At 33.3% G+C, this 22,576-nt stretch overlaps 1 protein-coding gene across 5 annotated transcripts in view; it reads right to left on the bottom strand.

Annotated features, from left to right (window-relative positions):
* Nucleotides 1-10,013: 10,013 nt before the first annotated feature.
* The window catches only part of CSMD3 (CUB and Sushi multiple domains 3), a 593,532-nt gene continuing 580,969 nt past the window's right edge, over nt 10,014-22,576 (bottom strand). For all 5 annotated transcript variants that reach the window (XM_064706591.1, XM_064706593.1, XM_064706594.1 and 2 more), the window contains 5 exons: nt 21,491-21,649; nt 18,183-18,295; nt 16,134-16,221; nt 13,572-13,707; nt 10,014-12,191 (listed from right to left, as the gene is read on the bottom strand). In XM_064706591.1, coding sequence (XP_064562661.1) covers nt 12,032-12,191; nt 13,572-13,707; nt 16,134-16,221; nt 18,183-18,295; nt 21,491-21,649 — 656 coding nt within the window. In that variant the 3' untranslated portion in view covers nt 10,014-12,031. The remainder of the gene's footprint in view (nt 12,192-13,571; nt 13,708-16,133; nt 16,222-18,182; nt 18,296-21,490; nt 21,650-22,576) is intronic.

Below are 22,576 nucleotides of genomic sequence, written 5' to 3'. Positions count from 1 at the left end.
CTCCAGAAAGACCTGTATCATTTTATTTATCTAACAGTATCCAGGATAACTGTATTCCTAGAACAATGCTACTTGCTAATCAACATAAGTAATAATTAATGAAGAAATATTGCCTAGATTTGTCAATGCAAATCTTTACTGTATTTAAAGGACTCCTGATTAATACTTTCCTGGATTTCAAAAATGTTCAAAAATTTTGCAGTAAACTTCTAATCACTTTATTTTCTTTCAGTGTTCTCAATCAAAAAGATGAACTTAATCTGAAATTATATATTCCTTTTTCACAGTCACAGAAAGCAAAGATTTTCCTCATATCCTAAGTTATGAAACTATGTAGATACCTCTCTGCAAGGGATTTGATCAGCAAAGCCACCAGCTGCTTGTGAGTAATTAATTTTTTCTCTGATATTTTTTTTCTCCAGATCAATGCTAAACTGTTTGTTTTAAATGTCCATATTTATTGAAATAAAATATATTTCTTGATATATTCAATACAAATAAATTTTCTATGTGCAGTTTTATTCACCATTTTGTATAGCAACTGTTTTTCTATGAAGACATGAATTAAATTATAAAGTTTCATATTTCATAGTTTAAAAAAAGTCATATCTGTAGTCCTGTCAAGACAGATGTTTTTCTATGGTACTTTTTACTATAATAAGTAAATTAATCTTGCTCTTGGACAAAATTTAGTGGACATCTTTTGTTATCCAATAATGCCCAACTTTTTGCCTGAAGTACCTTCCCTGTTCAATGAATTCCCTTCATTGCTTTTTCCCTCTGTTGTCTGCAGTGGGCTTCTTTTCCAGATGTGATCCAGAAATGAATTCAGCATGTGCTAAATCAATGAAGAAGTAAAGTTCTGTTAACTAGGGTGTGACATTTGTTCGTGAAACTAGAGATTTTTTATTCTTGATTTTCCTCAGCAGATATTTCATTTGTTTATTTTCTTTCTTAGCACAGGCCAAAAAAAGCATCTGCCTATGGTCTCTGTACTTTTTAATATTTCCTCTAATCTTATAAAACAGTGTGAGTGGTGAGCATCATTCTTCAGTTGCCACTATGGAAGAAGTCAAGAGTAATGGAGATATTGTCATGAAACTTCAGAGCTCTCAGGATCACACCTACAATAAGCAAAACAAAATATCTGTCTTCTCAGGAAAGGTTACTGAGTGTAAGAAGATAAAAAAAAAAAAAAAACAAAACTCACAAAAACTTCTCAGCATGCTGTCTCATAAGCTAAAGCTGTGATGCTAAAGCTCTTTTCTAAGCAAAAAAAAGGGAAAAAAAAGGAAAAAAAGTAGACTTTCACTACAGTTTTGCTTTTCTGGAAACAGAGTTTGTTGCTTTTAAAATGTTGCAATACTCCTGATGTTAAATAAAAATCTTAAAGTAGAATATTAGACAAAAGTCAATATATTCTTGCCCTGTGTGTCCTTTGGTCAGTTCACTATTTAGAGACCATTAGCAAAGAGCAGTGCAGACACTTCCATAATTCTGTGCACCACATCAGCCTTTGCTGTACATTTATGGAGTCTTTCCAGGAAAGGCTTTGTCATCGTGCCATCTGCTGAGTGGGCCATGGGATTTAACTGCCAGGGCTGATAGATGTATTCCATAAACAATGTGAGTGAGGCACGCGTGGGATTTCCCCACGGAGGAATGCCAGTGACTCATGGTTTCCACCTGATGACTCTTCAGCTGTTCTTCAGTGATGGGATCTGCCAGGAGGTGCAGTTGTCTTCGGGAAAATCAAGCGCTGAAACTGCCATGCAAACCAGCCTGTGTGTTTTCTAAAGTGGTGTATAAAGTAGGCTGATAGTTCAAGAGCAATTGGTGTAATCTTTTTTTTTTCTTTTCAGGAAGAAAAGGAACTCAGCTGCAAGATAATCCAAATGGAAAACAGGAAAAAGGAACATCTCTACTCAATAATATGTGAAGGATTTTGTCTTTTAGACCTATAAATTCTTAATGAGATCGTTTAACTGGGTTTATTTTGTTTCTAATTTGATGTGATGTAATTACTTCTGGTAAAAATCTTATCATTTGAATATATTTTATCAACACTCTTTGCTGGTTTATAGGGTGTAAAATGTGTTAAAGAGATTCTGGCTGGTTTATCTTCTTGATGACAGCAGCAAGGAAATTTATTTTCTCTGCACTCGCATCAAACATACAAGTCTGTGTGTCTCTAAATGTAATCCCCCAGTTAAATAAATGTTATAATAAGACATTGCCTACATATAGTGCTGAAGTTAAATAAGACAAGAACATCCTCTTCAGACTTCTTTTACTGTATCAGTTGAACCCTAATACTTCCTGTCTTAAGAGAATTATAGAGACAGAGACTTATAGAATAGTTATGATTAGAAGAAACTTTGAAGACCATCGAGTTCCATCTTCTTTGTCTAGCTTTTGCACTTGATTTTATATAATGTTATCTAGTTTTCACATGCTACCAACTCAAGAGCAAAATAAGAACATGGCTGATGGATATAGACAGAGGTTCACTATAGTCACAACAGTAAAATTAGGGAAAAAAAATGTCAGTCTGCCATGGTTTGGTTTTGCCTCCTTTTTTGTTTGTTTTTTCTTTTTTCCTTGTGTTTTTTTTTTTTGTTTGATTGTTTTGGTTTGGTTTTTTTCCTTCAGCTTTTTTCTCTTACTTCTGCAGATTCCCCTAAAGCTTAATGCTGCATGCCTCAAATAAACAAGCAAGTATGCCTTGATGGTATAACACTGAAGGCTATTATTTTGCCTGGCTGAAAAAACAATAATGAATATTTTTATCAGTTCCAAGTATATTTACTAGTGACAGTTTGGAATAACAAGGTGGGAAAGTAGAAGGAATCAAATGTTTAAGCTTTATGATTTAGCTTTTATTTCTCATTATTCAACTCTTAATAATTCTTAATACACTAAATTAATTTTCTCTGGGTCAAGTCTGTTTTCAAGTCTGTTCTTTGATCACTCCCTGTCCTTATCTAAACCCACAAGCTTTTTCTTACATTTTCTCTCCCCTGCACATGTGAGGAGTGGAGCTTTGGTGGGAGCCTGACATCATCCAAGGTCAACCCAGCACATGTGATTTTCTTGCATGTGCCACCCTGTTCTCAGCAGCAGCAAAGATAGAACACTGTGGTGTGACCTCTCCAGTGCTTTTTAAAGTAACCCTAGCTTTTTCTAACTTTTCTCTACTTTTTCTTTCTTTTTCCCTCTTTTACTATTAAATAAAAATATATCAAATTTTGGCATCAATATTTAATCTCATTCGGTTTTTATCTTGATTTTCAGGAATATTTTGTATCTTCAACGTTTTCCATTTTATTCACAGAGACTTCATTTTCTTTGCTGTTCTGTGTTTAAATTGGTTTTTAACCAATGTCTGCCACATTTGTTAACCTTCAGTCAACTGGGACCTCCCCAGTTACACAGGACTGCTGGCAAATTGTTGAAAGTGGCTCACTGAGCACTTCAGCTCAGTACCAGCTCTCTGGGTGAATTTCATCGGCCCCACAGCCTTGTGTGTGTCTAAGTGGTGCAGCAGATCAGTGACCATTTCCCTTTGGATTATGGGGGCTTCATTCTGCTCTCCATCTCTACCTTCCAGGTCAGGAAGACAGATACTCCAAGAATAGCTAGTCTTAGTGTAAGAGATTGAGTCAAAGATGACATCAAATACCGCAGCATTTTCCTCAGTTTTTGTTACTGGGTTTCCCTGTACATCTCATAAAGCATAGAAATTCTCCTTAGCTCTCTTTTCCTTGTTAATTTATTTACAGAAATATTTTTGAAATAGTAGTCAGATGAAAGTTTAATTCTTTGGCCTTTCCAATTTTCTCCCGTCATAGTCTTATGACATCTTTCCATTCCTGCTCAGTTGCCTTTCTTTGGGTTCTTCACAGGAAATGGTCAAACAAAGTAGATAGCAATTTAAGTGCCTTTAGCCCTTAATTTACTCTCTTCTCCTTACCACATTGCTCCACTTTTCAAGGTGGAAAGAGAGGGGCACATTTACAGATTAAGAAGTAACTTAAAAAGGCATAACAAGGAGACAGCTATTAACTTGTCATATTAATAATGAAATGTGAATGAGAAAGAATGAACAGAGCTCATCTAATCCAGTATAAAAGATTTGTTTCCTCATTTCTAGTAAACAAACTATGTGACTGCACTCAGCAACATTTTTCCTGACTTCTTCTCTACCTGAATGCCCTACCATTCCCCTGTGACTTCTACTGAAATATCAAAACAAACAGTTGGAAGGATCATTTGGAAGTCACCTAGACTAACACAAATAAACTAGAGCCAGTTAAACCAAGCTGCTTATGGATGTTCCCATTTGATTTCTGAATTATCTCCAGAGATGGAAGGTGGTCCTACAACATCTGTGGGCAGCCTTTAAGTGTATTTGATCACCCCTGTAGTAAATATATTGCCTTTTTTAAATAAAAAATGATTATATTTGTAGTGGATGAGGGAAGAGTACTAATGTAATTTATCTTAACTTCAGTAAGTCTTTAGAGTGACCCAAAATACTCCTGGTATCTGAGTTAAGATTATGGTTTGAATGGGTGGATAACTACCTGAATAATAAAAAAAAAAAAATTGTTTAAGAGGTCAGGATCAAAGGAGTATTTGCCCTAACCATGGGGTCTGCTGTTGTTCCTTGTCGGTCCATTCAGGAATGTGTCCTGTTTAAGATCCATATCAGTGATCCAGAGGAGCTAGCAGACTGAATTCTCAGCAAATATGCAAGTAACAATATGTGAGTGAAAGAGCAGCCAATACTACTGAGGGCAGTGCTGCCATCCAAAAGGACCTGATACACAATTACAGGAACTTCATGAAATTCTACAAGAACAAAGAGGATACCTTGCACCTGGAAAAAGCATTCCTCTGGCTGCAGTACAAGCTGGAGCTAGCAGCAGGGGAAGAAAGCTCTCCTGAAAAACCTCAGGCAGTTGCAGCAAGCAGCAAGCTGATTCTGAGCCATCACTGTGCCCCACAGCAGAAGGCCAAAGGAATCCTGGCCTGAGTTAATGGCAGGACAGGCAGTGGAATGAGGGATTTCCTTTTTACTCAACATCTATTTTAGACATCACCTAGATTGCTGCAGCCAGTTTAGAGACTTCCAGTGTAAGAAAGATGTTGATAAATTGGCTTGGCCACCAAGGAACTTGGGGGCTGCAAAATTTCTTTTGTGGGGCTTTAGAAACCTGAGTTCATTTAGCCTAGAAAAAAGAAAACTTTACAGGGAGGACCTAATGCTAGTAGTCCAAAATTCTGAAAAAATGGCCTCAGGAAGACAAAGTTGAAATTTTTGCAGCAATACATGTCAGGAAGACAAGAAATAACAGCCAGAATTCATGAGTGACTCCACCTTTACCAACAAATAAACTTTCCCCCAATGAGGACAGTTAGGAGCTAAAAAGGTTAAAAGAAAAGTTGTGCAGTCTCCAATCATTGAGGTTTATAAGACCCAACTGGATGGTTACCTGAGAAACTTTAGATAAAGCTTCTGAGGTTCCTTCCCAATTACTCTATGATAATATGATCCTGTGCTTCTATGATGGAGAATGAACTATTTCAACAGTCTGAAATTTTTTTCCTACCCAATTGTAATATTCCTGGCTATTATAACTGCAGCTTTCCATTATTGCACAATAGTTTAAAAAAGTCTTAACTTGAAGTTTTTTAAATTGACTAGAAAGAAATACTGAGCTTTATATGTATGTTTTAGTTATGAGAACATACAATTTTGTTTCTATAGCTAACATGGGTTACATAAGCTCATCTTCTCAAGAGAGACCATTTTCACAAAACCATTTTCTTCCTCTCCAGAATTTGTTGCTCTGTCCAAACACAAATATTTTACAAAAGAAGTTTGTTTTTTTTTTTAATATGAAGCTACTAATTATTTCTGGTATACAGATTTCTGTAGATGTCTATTAATGTTATGGCAGTTGTAACAGTACCTTTTTCAATTATTTTATCATGAAAAATTTGTTACTTCAGATATTGGATACTCTTATTACTGTTATGGATCAATATAATGCAAATATATTATAATTTGAAGCAATAAATGTTTTGTGAGGTTACTCCACTTGCAAAATTAACTTAGTCACATAACTAAAAAAATATGAGTATATATAAAAATGTACATTTTGTGTATATATTAGGCTATATGCAATATATATAACCTATATATTTCATATGCTTACTATGCTGTGTAGAGTAGTATACTAGTTATAAATGATATATTTATGTAGTGCATAATCTATATTGTATATATTTTGTCTTTCCATTAAAAAGAAAAAAAAAATTCTCACCACAGCTGGCTTGACTGCAAATTAGATGTGTGCATAGATATACCTGGTTTATTATTTATTTTATAGTAACTATATACTCAGTGTACACATAATATACATCCAGCATATATAAATATATACTCATCAGTGTCTTCTGGATCCTTATATGAGACATTCACCCTAACTGACTCCTCAACTATCAGCTCTTTATTTTCTTTAATTGCTTTTGTCACTTTACACGATTCTCTGGATCCCATGGCTCTGGTGAGGACAGTTGCCTGTTCTCATGAATTTCACTTGTGCAATTTAATCTCTTTCTCAGAGAGAAATTGACAATTTATCTTAGCTCATTCACACGTGGCGCCAATTTCTTTACTGAAGAAAGCTCTGGAAAGCTCTGTACACTAGGCCAATTATACTAATTTTTCTTTTTACTAATGACAAAATCCACCATCATTTAATGTTAAATTACGGGCATGACTGATGGGGCACAACTAGCCTTTTGTAGATACGATTAGAGATAAGCTGTACAGAGAAGATATATAATTCTATACTTGGAAATGTGAACATGAAACTAAAACATAAAATTCTGGGCACTAGTTAATGTTTTTTTTTTCCTTTAAATGCATGTTTAGCTGCTTTGTTGGAATTTACTTTCTCTTCAGCCTGTTTTGCCACTAGGGCATTTTCTACAAGTGTGTTCTCAATATAATTTAGACAAAATGTATTTTGACCTGATCAGCTTAAGCTGGCTGCTTTAGCATGAATTAATATGCAGCAAAGTATGGAGCACTGAAAAATAATCACTGGATAATTACTGTGATATGTGTCTTCAACAACAGTTTTTCTTTAAATGATGGAACTTACATTTCAGAACTATTACTACACTTACTCCTAGTGCAGCAAATCAGGATATTATGTTGCCTTTGTTTCAGAAACAAGAAGATAATTAATGGGAACACAGCTACTTAAATGAAATACTTTTTTTGGGTAATCAGAAGCTAATTTAATATAGGTTCTGCATAATATATGAATTTAAATTATTCAAAATTATTTTATTGAACTATTAATTATTTCACTTATTTACTACATAAGGAAATTAAAGATGAATCATTTTTCATTGTCCTAGCATCGCCCTTTTTTTTTATTTTCCTGACTGTCACTTAAGACATCAGTACATAGGCGATGAACAAAATGATCAGGCAATGGGAGACAGTCTAAAACTAAGTGCAGAAATGACAGGCCTTCATTTGTTTAACATCTGGGATCACAAAAAGATTATGGAAAATAAATACATAGAACAGGAATCTTAAATCCTAATTTCATTCCTAAAACATGTATCATGCTTTCCTCATGTGAACAATCTCCTCTGTAAGAATAGATTATTCTGTGAAGCAAGATAGAAAAAGAGGTGAATATGTTTATTTGCTAACCAGTAATACAGTTTAGCAGAAAACCAACCTAGTGCATCTTTATACATCATGTTGAACTAAACTTTTGGCAACCAAATCAAAATTAAATTGCAGAAACACATAGAAATTAAAGGAAAGTTAGGGATTTCAAGGGATGCTATGTAGATTTTCTGATGTACCATGAAAGGCCAGCAAGACTACAAGCAACATGTGTAACAGGAGCTCTGGAACTTGGTGGCTGAATTTAACACTGCTTGAGAAGCCATCCAGACTCTTCATGTGCCTGTATCAATGCCCACTGAAAATCTGAAATTATAAAATATTTTCATAAATTAATCTAAGACTGTGGAGCTTTAATATATTACAGCAAATGATATAAGACATATTTTTCTCCAACTCTGATCATCCTATAAATAAAGATGCTGCAACACATATGGACTGAATGAGTTGGCTACAGGCTCACTTTATTTTCCATTAACTTTCCATAGGAAGCTATAAGATTTGTAGCCATTAAACCATTTCCTTGACAAGAACAGCTCGTTCTACTTTTGTCAAAGAATTCCTCCACATTAAGATGTCTTCATATCAATGGCAGTTCTGTTTTACAAACAAAAGTAAAATATGGGAATTTAAGCTCAATTTTATGATGCTTCTGAGAAATTCTACTAGAACTGCTAGTTTGGTGAATGTAGTTAAAATTGTGTGGTTCCTGGATTCTTGTAACAAACCAGATCATGATAAGATTTAATGCCATGTACTGGACAAGATGGGCCCTGACATGCAGATAATGTAGAAATAAAAGGGCTCAATGTTCTAGAATCTTAAAGAAAATTTTAAACCTCAGTCCATAATATTTATTGCACAAGATGTCTTAATCTTGAAAAGACTCACAGAGTTGCATGACAATTTCTATTCATGCACATTTTCTCTGTGTACTCACTTTGCTTGAATAAGGCAGCCAAAGTGGCATCTTCTATTCACCTACCTTCCCAAGAAAAGACAGTGAGTAGACTGTGCTAACAACCTCCAATGAAGCATCCAAAACTTGGAATTCCATCTGTCAGAGTGAAAATTGACCACTCTGCTACTAGAAAATCAAACACTTCACACATAGTTTATAAGTCAAACATGTCAGGAACTACAGGAACAAAAACCCACCCCAAAAAACAATCTCCCCCCCCACCAACCATTCCTCCCCTCCCAAAAAAAAAAGGAAAAATCCACAAGCAAACAAACAAACAGATCCAAAACAAAAGCAAACAAACCTACCAAGCCCCAAATTCACTCTATTATGCATTTTCTGTAACAATGAAGTCAGTATGACTCTTGAAAAGTACAAACTGGGTATATTAGCTAAGCTAATTAACATAATTGTGGAACTAATTTGATATAAGTTTATTAACTTTTATATGTTGAAACATATAATGCATAAACAAAACTCCAAGAGCTTAACTTCATATTCTCATTTGGCTACTGTGAAATAAGATTTTTTTTGTTTTGCAGAGTGAACTAATTTGCTCTTGAGTACCACCTCCTTCCCCTCAAAAACATAATCCTCATGCTTTTTAAACAGAATCCATGATTCTCTAATGTATTTAACAATATTTAGCAATTTCAATATGGACCTGAACTATCATTTTTAGTTTATAGAGAGCATCAAATTCTCAAATGAATTTTAGACTATTTCCCCATGCCCCCATTCTACAACTAGCATTTGAGAACAGGATTTGCCATCCACTTTCCATGCTTTTAAGTAAAAGGGGTCATTAAAAGACAGTTCCAATATTATATTAATATAATTAACATCTTTTCTTCCAGTTCAAAGTCACTAAAAGAATTACTGGGGGTTTTTAATGCCAGAAAATATGGTATGCACTGGTACTGTCCTGTACATTTCTGAGAAAAGGCAGCAAAATAATATGCAAAGGCTGTCTACAATCTTTGGAAATGCTAGTTTTCAGCATTATTTTTTTCTTTTAACTTTTTTCCTGTGCTTTCCAATGGGTTGACAAGAGTAGGCCTATTTTTCTGTAAAACTGCTTCTTCAAGTAAAACTGAAAATTAATTTTAGAAAATAAAGATCTTCAAACATTGTGCTCATCAATTATTTTTGAAAGCAATCTGAATCTTACAACTTTACCTAAAATTTGCAGAAATATTCAGAAAAATTAGCATGATTTTAAGACCCACAAGAAGACCAAATTTGAATTCTTAATTTGGTTATTTTCTGATCTTCGCAACTTAAATAAGTTTAAAGCTCATCTTCTAAAGAAAAGACATGATTAAAAAAAGCAATTGTCTGGTTTTATTTTGTTTACATTGCACTGAAAATTTACATCATACTTTTACAAATCCTTTTTCATAAAAATATACTTCTTTACAAAAGTGTATGCATTAATATAAGAGGAGTAGCCAGTTGCAGAAGAAACATTTTAAACGATCTCAAATGTATTAACCTTAACATTAATGAATGAATAATAGTTATTGCAGTCATTTGAATAAACAAGAATAAATAACAACCAATGGTATAAAATATAAAACAGCATCCTTTTAGTAGAATACAGTTGACAGAGTTGTATGAATATTCAAAACAAAGTGTTGTAAAATGATTATAAGAAATTCATCAAACATTATAGAAATCCAAGCAGCAATCCTGGGTACAATGATTTTTGGTAGGCACTCTCTATTACGGTAATAAAAAGGTTATTTTCACAGAATTATTAATGTCTGAAAGGGACAATAACAGATAATTCACACTGGCTAACACACAGCATTTGAGAGTCATGCTATGAATGGAAGACAATGACCTACACCAAATAAATTACTGAGTTCCTGTTGAATAATTCTGATATGAAATAACTGCAAAACTGAAAACTGCATTTCCTTAAAAGTGATTCTGGAATGTCTAAAACTCGTATTTGAGGGCTGTGGAATCTGAATTGTCCCTAAAATGAATGGATTGTCCCTAATAAAATCATGGCTTTATATATATATATGTATATAAATTTTTTTTTTTCATTGCACTATGGTAATATATTCAATTTTAAATGAGCTGTAAGGATTTTCTTCCATAGAGTATGGAATATATAGATAAAATAGATGGGAAAACACAGTATTTCCAAATTATAACTTCCTGTTGCCTTGTAGATAGGATCCAGAGTTCATTGCAGTCTCTTAGAATCCATCAATTTCAAAGGGATCACATCATGCTTTGTGCATACATTTTGTCAAAATGCTGAAGGAACCAACAGGTGAGATATGGCCTAGTTTTAAGTAACATGGAGTGAAAAATGGCCTCCTATTTTTGATATAGGGATTTTGTTATTAATATTACTGTAAACTGCACTTTTTAATAGGAAATATTAAATTATGTTTTAACTTTTGAAAGAAATGTAAGATGGTCACTCCTGAACGCTCTTCAACATTAAAGGAATATAGTCACATACAAAACTCAATTCATATTAGATTATTCATTGTAAAATTTGTCTAGATATATGATTGACAAAAGAAATAGAAAAACATTACAATTTGTGGATATTGTTAATAGAAACAAAAAATAAGCCTGACTTGGAATATGAAAATGAAACAAGATGTAAAGCAGGGAAGAAAATTCATTTTATAAGGATATGAAATTTTAATTTTTTTCGGTGATACGAAAAGAGTAAGTTATACTTGCTGATTTCTAAATACTACATCCTGGACTTAGAAATGCAACTGTTCCAAAAAAAAAAATTACTCAGAAATTCAAGTGTTCTGAGAAAAAATAAAATGTTTAAAGGGCTGAAAAAGGAAAATAGATACAAACTCACAAGAAAGATGTAGCATATGACTGTTAAAGAGAAATCAGTGACCTATTGTCTCCTGTAAGTATAGCTCTTATTTTCTACCTATATCGTTTTTTTTTTTAACCCAGTCCCTCTATTATATTTTTTATAAAGCACAGAATACTGATAGTGGATGCTCCTCCAATATATGCAAATATGTTTTATGTTTTAGAATAACCTCCTTTTTTAAAAAAGCAAATAAACTGTGAGTAGCACTCATGGAGTGCAGCAAAATTTTTTAAAACTCTCCGTGGCATACACAAAGAAGAATTCTGATCCAGTTTATGAAAAACAAAATCAAAACAAAATAACTACAACCCAGACTTGCCTATCATCCTCAGGAAAAGGTGACGCACTAGATCCTGAAAAGTGTGCTTTAATTTTTTTTTCATTCTTTTTTTCTTTTTTTTTTTTTAAGCAGTGAACTGTATGTGCACTGTGTTGTGTGCCAATTCCCAGACTTTGAAGACAAATCATTACCACATTATACCATTGTGCAAACAGTGTTCAAGTTGGGGTCAAATCGTACTGCTTTCCCTTCCACTGACTTTGCATTTGTGTCATACATGGGGTTTTCAAAAGCAGCTTGTCCATTATTATTTTCATGTACAGAGCATCCTGTGTACTGTGTTTTAGGTGCAGTCCTGTAGAAGAAAGACAGAACATTTGAAAGCTGCAGTTTTCCTTAATATGGTTTAAGAATCAGAACAGAGTTTAGCTCCCAATTACAATTACAGGAGCTAAATATGACATCTTGATTTTTTTACATTATTTATGTTAAAAATTAGTACTGTCTTTATTGAAGTTTAAGGGCTTTATGATTCCATGGAAATAGCGTTCAGTTAGAACTTAGTTAACAACCTTAGAAGAGACTATTGGTTGTTATTCTATCCATTATCCAAGTTGTTATCCATTCCACTTGGATAATCAGATTATAAAGAGTACAACAAAATCTTGTAAAGACACAATAATTCCCCAATCAAATGAGCTTTCCTTTTTCCCTTTGGAGACTCAGCAATTTTACCAAGAATAAGATTATAGCTGAAATGCCCTCTTTTTCACTAAATATCTCAAAGTACCAGAGTTCAAACCCTTAAAAGTGTTCTATATTGCTATACAAAATGCATACTATATTGTAAGTCATCAATATAAAAGCCAAGACAAGTGCTTACAGCATACAGCTAATAGCAAATACATAAAAAATTACATGGGCAATTTATCATATACTGGAGCAGCTGAAAATAAGTAGTGCTAATTAAAAATGGTTTAAACTAATGTTATCCTGTAACGTATATTACTAGTAGTATTGTCAGACTACCAGATGTAAATCACCCTTTTAGCAGTTATTATGCAATGAATTGTCTCAGCATTCAAGGAATTAAGGTTTCTTTAGCCATCAAATGCTTTAAAGCTACAGGAAAATTTTACTGCATCCAAATAATTAGTACTGGTCTGGGTAACATGAAAAAAACTGAAGAATTTAGACTGATGAAAATGAAAGGCTGGTGGCTATTTAACGTAATTGCATATGAACCAATGATTTCAGATGCAGGAAGATTCACAATGAAATCTCTTAATGACATAACGTTTGCATATATAGATGTATGCAAATAAACTGGTCAGGCATTAAGATAAATTACTCAGGATATAACTCGATTCTGTCACATGAAGAAAATAATAAAGGCAATTTATTCCTTTCATCATGTGACAGAATCTTAGTCAAAAAATCTACCAATTATATTATTCAGCATATGCTAATAATTTACAGCATCCATTTTATCATGAAGAGATAAATTTATAAGATTTTAAATAAGAATGAAAGTACAGCACCATATAATAAACTAATCTCTTACTTATTATACCAGATATTAATAAACGTAGGAAGACCTGTCTAACATGCATATTTTGCACAGTCTTTTTTTTTTTTTACAGAAAACTTTATTTACACTAGCAAAAACTGAAGACAAAAAAACCACCAATGCTTAGAGGAATAGAGGATATCTGTATATATAACTTGTACTTACCTTTGTTTATAAAGATAAAAGCCAAAACCAGCAAATATAAGGGCAAAGAAAGGCACAAGGATAGCAATGGCCACTGAACTACTATTTGTACCATGTGGTTGATTAGAAGAATTTGAACCCTCAGACATGTTAAGACCTAAAAAAAAGAAGAAAAACAAGTAATATCGTATACATGTCTGTTATCAGCAGCACATACTACTCCATAATCTTTGGAATTCAAGAACAACTTGTTACTAGGTCATCATCATATGTTCTTCTGCATACATACAGCTGTATGCTGAGGCCACCTGGAACTTGAGTGTATCCCATATTCTGATCAATATGTGGATGCCACATGTTGGCAGAACAGTACACCTACTCTGGCACAGTAAATATCTTACAGCATAATTCTGCATGGGATTCAACTTCTGTATGTAAGGAAAACACATTACTTTACCATGATATGAAAAGTCAAATTTATAATAATGCATGTGTTAGATTGACTATGTTACAGGTTTCATTTGTATATTTCATTAATTAATAAATACTACATATACAAAACCCAAACACACTATCAAGGAAAAGGTCAATCACCTGAAAAGAAATTCTGAAAATTGAAAACTCATTACTTCCTTAGGTGCTGCTATTGATACACAGAGGGAAAGAGATAGGAACAATTTTGAACAGTTAAAGCCAGATATTGATTAAAAAAATAGAAACATGACCTGCTGCATGGCTGAAGAATACATTATCTACATAGACAAGTTATACCTCTTTTAAATGTGAAGAAAGGTTACAAAAATGACCTAGACATAAAAAAAAAAATTCTTTACAGAAAAAGTGGGCATGGGAATGGGCTGGCCAAGAAGTGGGGGAGTCACCGACCCTGGAGGTATTTAAAGACAGATGGGTTGCAGCACTCAGTGTCATGGCTTAGTTGATAAGGTGATCTTGGGTCATAGGTTGGACTTGATGGTCTCCAAGGTCTTTTCCAAACTAGTTGGTTCTATGATTCTCTAATGCATTTTCAAAGTTAATTTTCAAGATTTTAACTGGATCATTTATGAATTGCTGAGATCATAATGTTTTCTGAATTTCTTGGCCATAAAAGACAACATACAGAAATTAAAAAAAAACCCAACAAAGCACAAAAAAAGCCCCAAACAACCATCCATGGCTGAGACCTCAAATAACCAACAACAATGTGAGGAAAACTGTGTGAGAATACCAGTCAAAAAAATTTATTTCAGAGAAGCTAATTTTGAGTTTGTCTGCATGAAATAATCAAATGGTAGGCATACTAAACAAAATCTGTTCAAAGACTGTGAATTTCTTTATAGTGATATAATTGATTATATTGGCTACAATTAAATATTGTATAGAATTTGACTCTTAATCATCGTTTTTCTCGAAGTTATGCACCAATGAAAATAACCTTCAATATATTACAGAAAAGAATCTCAAACATATCATCCAAAATCAAATGAAGAAATAAAATTTTTGTAATAATCTATCAAAACAATTTACCAAGGAAGTCTTGCATTTAATTTTTCTTAGATGACTTTAAAATATTTTAAAGTTAATAACAGGAAGTAACTTATTATATTAATCTAAAGAAAATATTTCTTGATAAAGATATTTCTAAAAATTCTGGCAAAGTAATTTTCATAAGAAATTACAGTAAAAAACAAGATCAGTATATTTTACTGTGAGAACTGTGAAAGATAGATTTGAATTTAGATTCCTTCTTTCCAGCACATTCAAGAATTAAAGAATTTCCTGATTTTACTGAAAAAAAATAAGATGGAACAATATTTTGTGGCTGAAAGAACATAATTTTTCATCCACATATAGCAATTTTATCTGAAGGTAAGAACTTTATCTCAACAGACATTATATTAGTAAAAAGCAAGTCCTCTTCTAAGGTACTTCCAACAGTATTTATGATTTAAAATTCAGAATAAACTAAATTCAAATTCTCATGTAAGGAGAAATATCACAGTTCTTAAGACAACATTAGAAAAGAAAATTAAATTATTTTCTTAAATAGCACAACAGAATGTAACAATGTTGATTCCTGAGCTTTGTTACTAAAGCTCTCTTAGGATAGAAACAAGAAATTAATTTTTATGAAATAAACACTTATCAAGTAAGAATTTTTTCTTTGTAAAAGTAATATAAGTATTTATCTGCAAATATTTAACAGTTTCCCTCTTCTAACAAATGTTTAGGTGAAATGGTGTTTCAGCACCATAAGTAAGAAAGCAGTTTATCAAAGCATTCTACAACATGGGTTTTCTAGATAGCTGTTAAGATATGAAATTAAATGCATTTTACACATAATTGGTTATAATAATTGCTCAAAATATTAAAAATGAATGTGAATACTGAGAAGTAGATTGCAAGTCATCTTACATTCATTTGTAATTTATATCACTTAAATGACAGTTTAAAGATATTAATATCTCAATATTCTATGAAATGTCAATTCTGTAACATCCTGCAGATACCCTCAAACTACTGGATATAAGAAAACTGAATATGGAACAATGAACAAGCAAAGAATTAGAATTTTTTAAATACCTATTCTTTGAAGCCCAAATTGTCCATAATCTTTACCCTGGATGAAACCTTGAAAAACATATGTTGCTCCATCAGGTTCAGCAGAAACCTGTAAATAAAATTACTTTGAATTAAGTGGGGAAAACTGTTGCATGTATCTATATGATAGGGAGCTATTCTCTTCTATATACTAATATGCTTGACTGGTAGCTGTTATTCCCCATTACAAACACCCTATTTTTATATGAAATTTATATAGAGAGTTCAAAAGAAAAGGCAGGACTGTTATAGGCACTACTTAGGCACAGTGGTTTATGGTCACATATGACACCTTATACTACATTTAACTGTACTTTTTAAAAACCAGTAAGACATAAAGTTTCTGGTAGTTCAAATGTCAGTATTATACTTTATAGTTTTCTGGTTTGTTTGGGAAGTTAATTGAAGAAGATTATTAATTATTATTGCATATAATCCTTAGGATGAGAATACTGAGGTTTTAATAGTAGTTTTACACTTAATAAAAAACCTCAAATTAATTGAAAGTTATTTTAATTTTTCTCAGTACCTGTCCCAAAGAGCACTTAATTATATGGTCATGGACCAGAAGAACATTGAATAAAGCTTTGGTAGAAGGGCAAAATATGCTAGTATAAACTAAAAGTCTTGTGGGAGCAAGGGGATGGTTGTGATCCCATGATTATCTCTCTTATTACAGTAAGTACAGTCTAAACTAGTGTACTGCATACAACTCGACATATACTTGCTTCTAAGAATAATTATGTTTAAATTCAGTGTTTTCTAGGTAGGTTCCTTCAACCTTTTCCCTTAAGCTTCCCGTTCTCAAGACACAGTATGTCGTTCAGCAGTGACCTGAAGCTGTGTTTTCACTGAAGACCAGGTGCCTTTTTAGGTGGCTCTTTTCACTTTGGGCTAGAGCAGCCTCTTAGTGCCACTCCAAGACTCAAGGGAAAAAAAGGTCAAGTAGGCGCAGTATGTAAATAGCATATGGAATATAGGAAGTATAGTGTCTAATTTTGTATATTTAGAAGTCTGAAAGAAAATTCATTGCTTTTGCTACCTCAGGAGCATGTTCTTGAAGCCTTAAGTTATTACAAGCCAAGAGAGTTGTGTCTTTTTACTAGTTCATTTCTTGCTTAAACTAAACTCATTAGTTTAGTTTAAGGTTTTCATTCTGAACCTTTGAAAAAAAAAAAACTGTTCAACCAGTGCCACTTGTTATAAAAATAAAAATTTGTGTGTACAGTTCAATGTACACATGGCATGTGCAATCATAGTGGTGTCCTTCTAGTGCTTAACCAATAGCTGAAACATAAGAAGACAGACAAACACCTTAAAAAATCAGATGTAGTAGTAAGGCTATATGAGTGTTTATACTAATCCAAATAATTTTAGGCTCTTTCTTTTCTAAAAATTCTACTTTTGTCTCTATTTATTCTTGGAAGGCATTTCCTTTTCATGATTTAATCACATCCCAGAAATCTGGGCTATTTAAACCTCTTCTTTACCTCTCCTCAGTAATGTGTTCTCTTCCTCCCTGTTTTAAAGAATAAACTTGTATCCCGAAGGGATACAAGACCCCAAGGGGCCTAATGCTAAATTGGAGTAATCTATTTTGTTTTCCATACCCATGTGACAGTTCATCTTTTCAAGGCATTTTTAAAAAATCATCAAAAAGTAAAACGTATCCTAATATAATGATTAAAATTGTTGTTGTATTAATAGAATATAATATTGTCATAAATGGTTTTATGTTTAATTATTATAAAATTTCTAAATATATTGGAATACAGAGACATAGAAGAAGCATACAAGAAAGGCTTCTGTACTAACACACATTATAATTTTGCCTACACTCTATGGCTGTTCCCACATTTTCCCTTGGACTGGTCTCCTGCATTTTACAAGAAAATTTTCATGTAACTTAATGAATCAGCCTTACTAAAAAGATTTTGTTTGATATGTCTGAGGATTTTTTGGATGTAAAAACCAGCATGATTTCAATCATATAAAAAAAATATCTCTCTTTTGTAGCAGAAATATACTCACAAAACCATCCATAGCCCATTTTTCTTCTTTCAACTTGCTTGCAGATGTATGGGAGGGTGCTTTAATGAGATATATGTGGAGCATTAGCCGAGCTTCCTGGCTTTTATACACTCCTGTAGAATATAGTTTTAAAAATTTATATTTGTGTTGAATAGAAAAATAATGTCATCCTTGACAATAAACACATCATCTCTTTTCCTTAAGAAGAAAAGCAAGAAAAATAGGTACCAATTTTCAACATTGTTTGTTTAAGAAGATGCACTCTATTTTGAAATTATTTCAATAATCCTAAGATTTCAATAGAAACAGATTTAGCTTAGCCTGTAGAGAGGAGAAAAGAGAAACTCCATACACACAGCTGTTACTTCAAGCCTTAGGCAGAACATTGACAGCAATCTGATTTGAAATTGAAAATATTGTTCTGATTCAGGAAGAGTGTATTTAAACCTCACATCCCTACTTTCAATATATATAATTTAGTCATTACATAGAAAATATCATAATAGGAACATCCACACACAAATTTGATTCCAAAAGCTGCTGCTAAATTAAAAAAAAAAAAAATGAAAATATTTTGTTTACAATTGGATTGTTCTTCATAGCACTGTCAGTTACAAACCAGTTTCTTCCATATAATGAGAAGTCTTGTATGCCAGTTTATTTACTTTGTAGACATAATTATTGACTCATTCTTGTTCTTGCAGAATAATTATTTAGAACCCAAATATCATTACTTGTTAATTTGGAAATGAAAATAAAATACCACAATATGTTTAGTGACTTCGTCTTCCATTCCTAATTCACGTCTCTTGTGTACATGCCTAAATTGGAAAAAAAAAAAGCCTTCTCCACATTAAGGATTGGTGACTGCCCTGTAGGAGGTATCATTACATACCAATAATCTCTGAGCTAATGAGAAGGCTTACTGCCATGTAAACACTACACTGAGCTCAGATGAATGAGCCTTGGCAAGATGTGTTTATTCTATGTACCATTACAGCAAGCACAGGTGTCAAAATAAAAAGAAGTAAAGATAGATGCATCAAATGATGGAATGCAAAACAGTAAATTATGCAGGAAGAGGGAACTACTTTTCATTTGAGAAAAATACAAACTGAATATTGGTGAATTCAGCTTCCTAGCATGTAAATGTATTTTTTGATCCATCCCTACTTCCTGGCCCTAAGACACCCTTTCAGTACACAAGATCTCAGTGTTCTATGTTTAGAGCAGGGAAATAAAAAAATATTAACTACCTGATGACACCTGATACGTAATGCCTGTACATAGAGTGGAAAAGGGCATTTGGAATCACATTTGTGTCTAGTTGAAGGAACCTTTTATTTGGAGGATGAGTGTTTTGAGTGAGAAGACACAGTGGTTTACTTTCCTAATTCTCAAAATAGAAAATACTACATCTGTTGTTCTTAATATCATCACAGAAATGACATGAATGAAATAAATACAACAGAAAAAATTTACATACAGCCAAGATAAACATAGCTATAAGTCAGAAAACATTCCATCCACTCTCAAGCATGATTTATCAAAGAACACCTACAAAATAATTTAAAAGACAAATCTAGTAATAAAAATTCACCATTCTACTCAACTCAAAAGAAACACAGATTCTGTGGCTTATTAGGTCCTTCCTGTAGACCACCCCTCTCAGCAACCAGGAGATCAGGCCCAGCCAAATAGGCTTATGAAAGGCAGATCTTGCTTGACTGCTCTGGGCTCCTTCTATGATAAGGTGACTCAGTGGATGAAAGAAAGGCTGTGGATGTCATTGCTTTGAACTTTAGTAAAGCCTTTGATAGCATTTCCAACAGAATCCTCCTGGAGAAACTTACTGTTCATGGGCTGGACAGGTGAACTCCTCACTGAGTAACAAGCTGACAGGTGGGATGAGCTCAGAGATTTGTGTTGATTAGTGTTACATTCAGTTGGTGGCCAGTCAAACCTGCTGCTCCCCAGAGCTCAGTGCTGTGGCCAGTCCTGTCTGATATCTTTATCTACAATCTGTATAAGGCACCCTCAGTCAGTTTGCAGATGACACCAAGTTGGGCAGGAATATTGACGTGCTGGAGGATAGGAAGGCTCTGCAGAAGGATCTGGACAGTTTGGATCAATGGGCCTGCGCCTGGGTCACAACAACACCAGGCAACTCTACAGGCCTGGGAGGCTCTGGGGGTGCTAGTCACGGCTGAACACGATCCTTCAGTGTGCTCAGGTGGCCAAGAAGGCCAATGGCATCCTGGCTTGTATAATAAATAGGGTGGTCAGCAGCACCAGGGCAGTGATCACCCCCTGTATTTGGCACTGGTGAGGCCTCACCTTAAATCCTGCAATCAGTTTTGGACCCTCATTACAAGAGAGATGTGGAAGTGCTGGAGCATGTCCAGAGAAGGGCAGTGGAGCTGGAGAAGGGTGTGTAGCGCAAGTCTTATGAGGAGAGTCTGAGGAAATTTGGGTTATTTAGTCTGGAAAAAAGGAGATTGAAGGGAGACTACATCCTCTCTTCAACTACCTCAAAAGAAGATGAAGCAAGATATTTTCTGGTGCTTGAAAGGAAACAGCTTCAAGTTTTGCCAGCAGAAGTTTAGATTGGATCTTATGAAAAAAGTAATCACTGAAAGGGTTGTCTGCATTGGAACAGGCTGTCCAGGGAAGTGGTGGAGTCATCATCCCTGGAGGTATTTAAAAGATGCGCACATGTGACACTTCCAGAGACATGATTCAGTGGTGGATTTGGCAGTATTAGGTTTACTTGGTTGTCTTACAAATCTTTTTAGACCTAAGCAATTCTAGGATTCTAACTTCTAGATTTTCTTTCTTAGAAAATCTAACAAGTGTCAACTCTAGTTTCTTTCCATGTTCATTAGGTATCTCTGACTTTCTAGATCAACATATATCAATCTCATCATATTTATTATTAGCCATTAGGCCACTGTGGGGAAATTTCATGATTAAGAAATAATAAAATTGCACAACAGTACTTGAATCTTATTTTAAAGGTTTAAAAGAGAAACATGGTAATTAATGTGATTCTTTCACTCCTTATTGACTATTAAATCTAGATACAGTAAAATCTGGAAAAGTAAAAAAAAAAAAAAAAAAACAAAAAACAAAGAAACAAGAGGAAAGAGAGAAATGGAAAAATTCCTGCCTTTGGAAAGGAACTGAAATGCAGTGAAAATTTCTTTGATAAGATAATAAAATTTAAGTTATGCAGAAAGTTACAGGAAACCAATGTATGTAAGAGAGAAAAATAAAAATAAAAGAAATTAGTTTTCCTTAGCTCATACCTGATAGCAGCAATTCCATATTGCTGTTTGTAAGTGTTGCATTTACTCTTCCTGAAGTTGCATTGAAACTAGTAACTGTCAAAGTCATGGGTTGCTTCTTGCTTTTGTAATTGTAAGATCCTTTCCATATATAATTTTGGGCAAATACATCATCAGGAACTACGCAGACAAAAGCATGTGTCAACACATTTTGTGATATTTAGTACTTAAAAAGTCAAATAACCAACAAAATATATGATAAATATTAGCATTTTCTTTCCTTTACTCTTTATAAATCTACTAGGTTGTAATTTTCAGTTATAAAACATAGAAACCTGGCATAAACTTTTATGAAAAAAATGTATTTGCACTGAAGAACCCAACCACAACTACATCTTCATTCACCTTTTTCCTAAAATGTGGACCTGCCCCAGGAATAACCAGTTTCACAAATTCTAAAAGCTTTAGCCAGAAGAGCATATTCCACTCACTGTAGAATCTTTTCTATGCCAGCACAGACAGCTAGGGACATATGGCTAGCATGAAATTTTGCAGAAATTAGTATCTATTTCGATATAAAAATTTTAATAAGCAATTTCTTTAAATGACATGAAATATTATAATAATTTTCTTTATTAACTATTCAACTTTTCTAATAAAAAGTATATAAGTTTTGTCTTGTCTTCAAATGCTTAAAAACATTATGAGCTTCACCAGGAGAAAAAAAAAATTCTCTAATTTAAATTTAAAACAGACATAGTCTCCTGGGGAAAAAATACACTAGATTTATACCCTCACATTTAATACTTATCATTAGTGAACTGAAAATTTATTAATTTAAGTAATGCTATTTCAGCAAGGATATAACGCCACCAAAACAACAAAAAGCTACCTCTGATGTAAAAACTGATACATGCAAATCTTTAAAATCTTAACATGAGATACCTTTCAAACAATTAAATTAAAAGTGATTTAGGATGGGCTTACTACATTTTCCAAAATAATGTATCAGAGTTACCCTTTAAGAATCACAATTTAAAATCAGCATTTTCACATTATTTGAAGTACTTCACACTGAACTTAAAGCTCTGTGTTCATGTGTGCATT

The sequence above is a fragment of the Zonotrichia leucophrys genome, chromosome 2, assembly GCF_028769735.1.
Source record: "Zonotrichia leucophrys gambelii isolate GWCS_2022_RI chromosome 2, RI_Zleu_2.0, whole genome shotgun sequence".
NCBI lineage: Eukaryota > Metazoa > Chordata > Aves > Passeriformes > Passerellidae > Zonotrichia > Zonotrichia leucophrys.
Note: the sequence above shows the minus strand (reverse complement) of the source record. Positions and strands in the feature narration are given on the sequence as shown.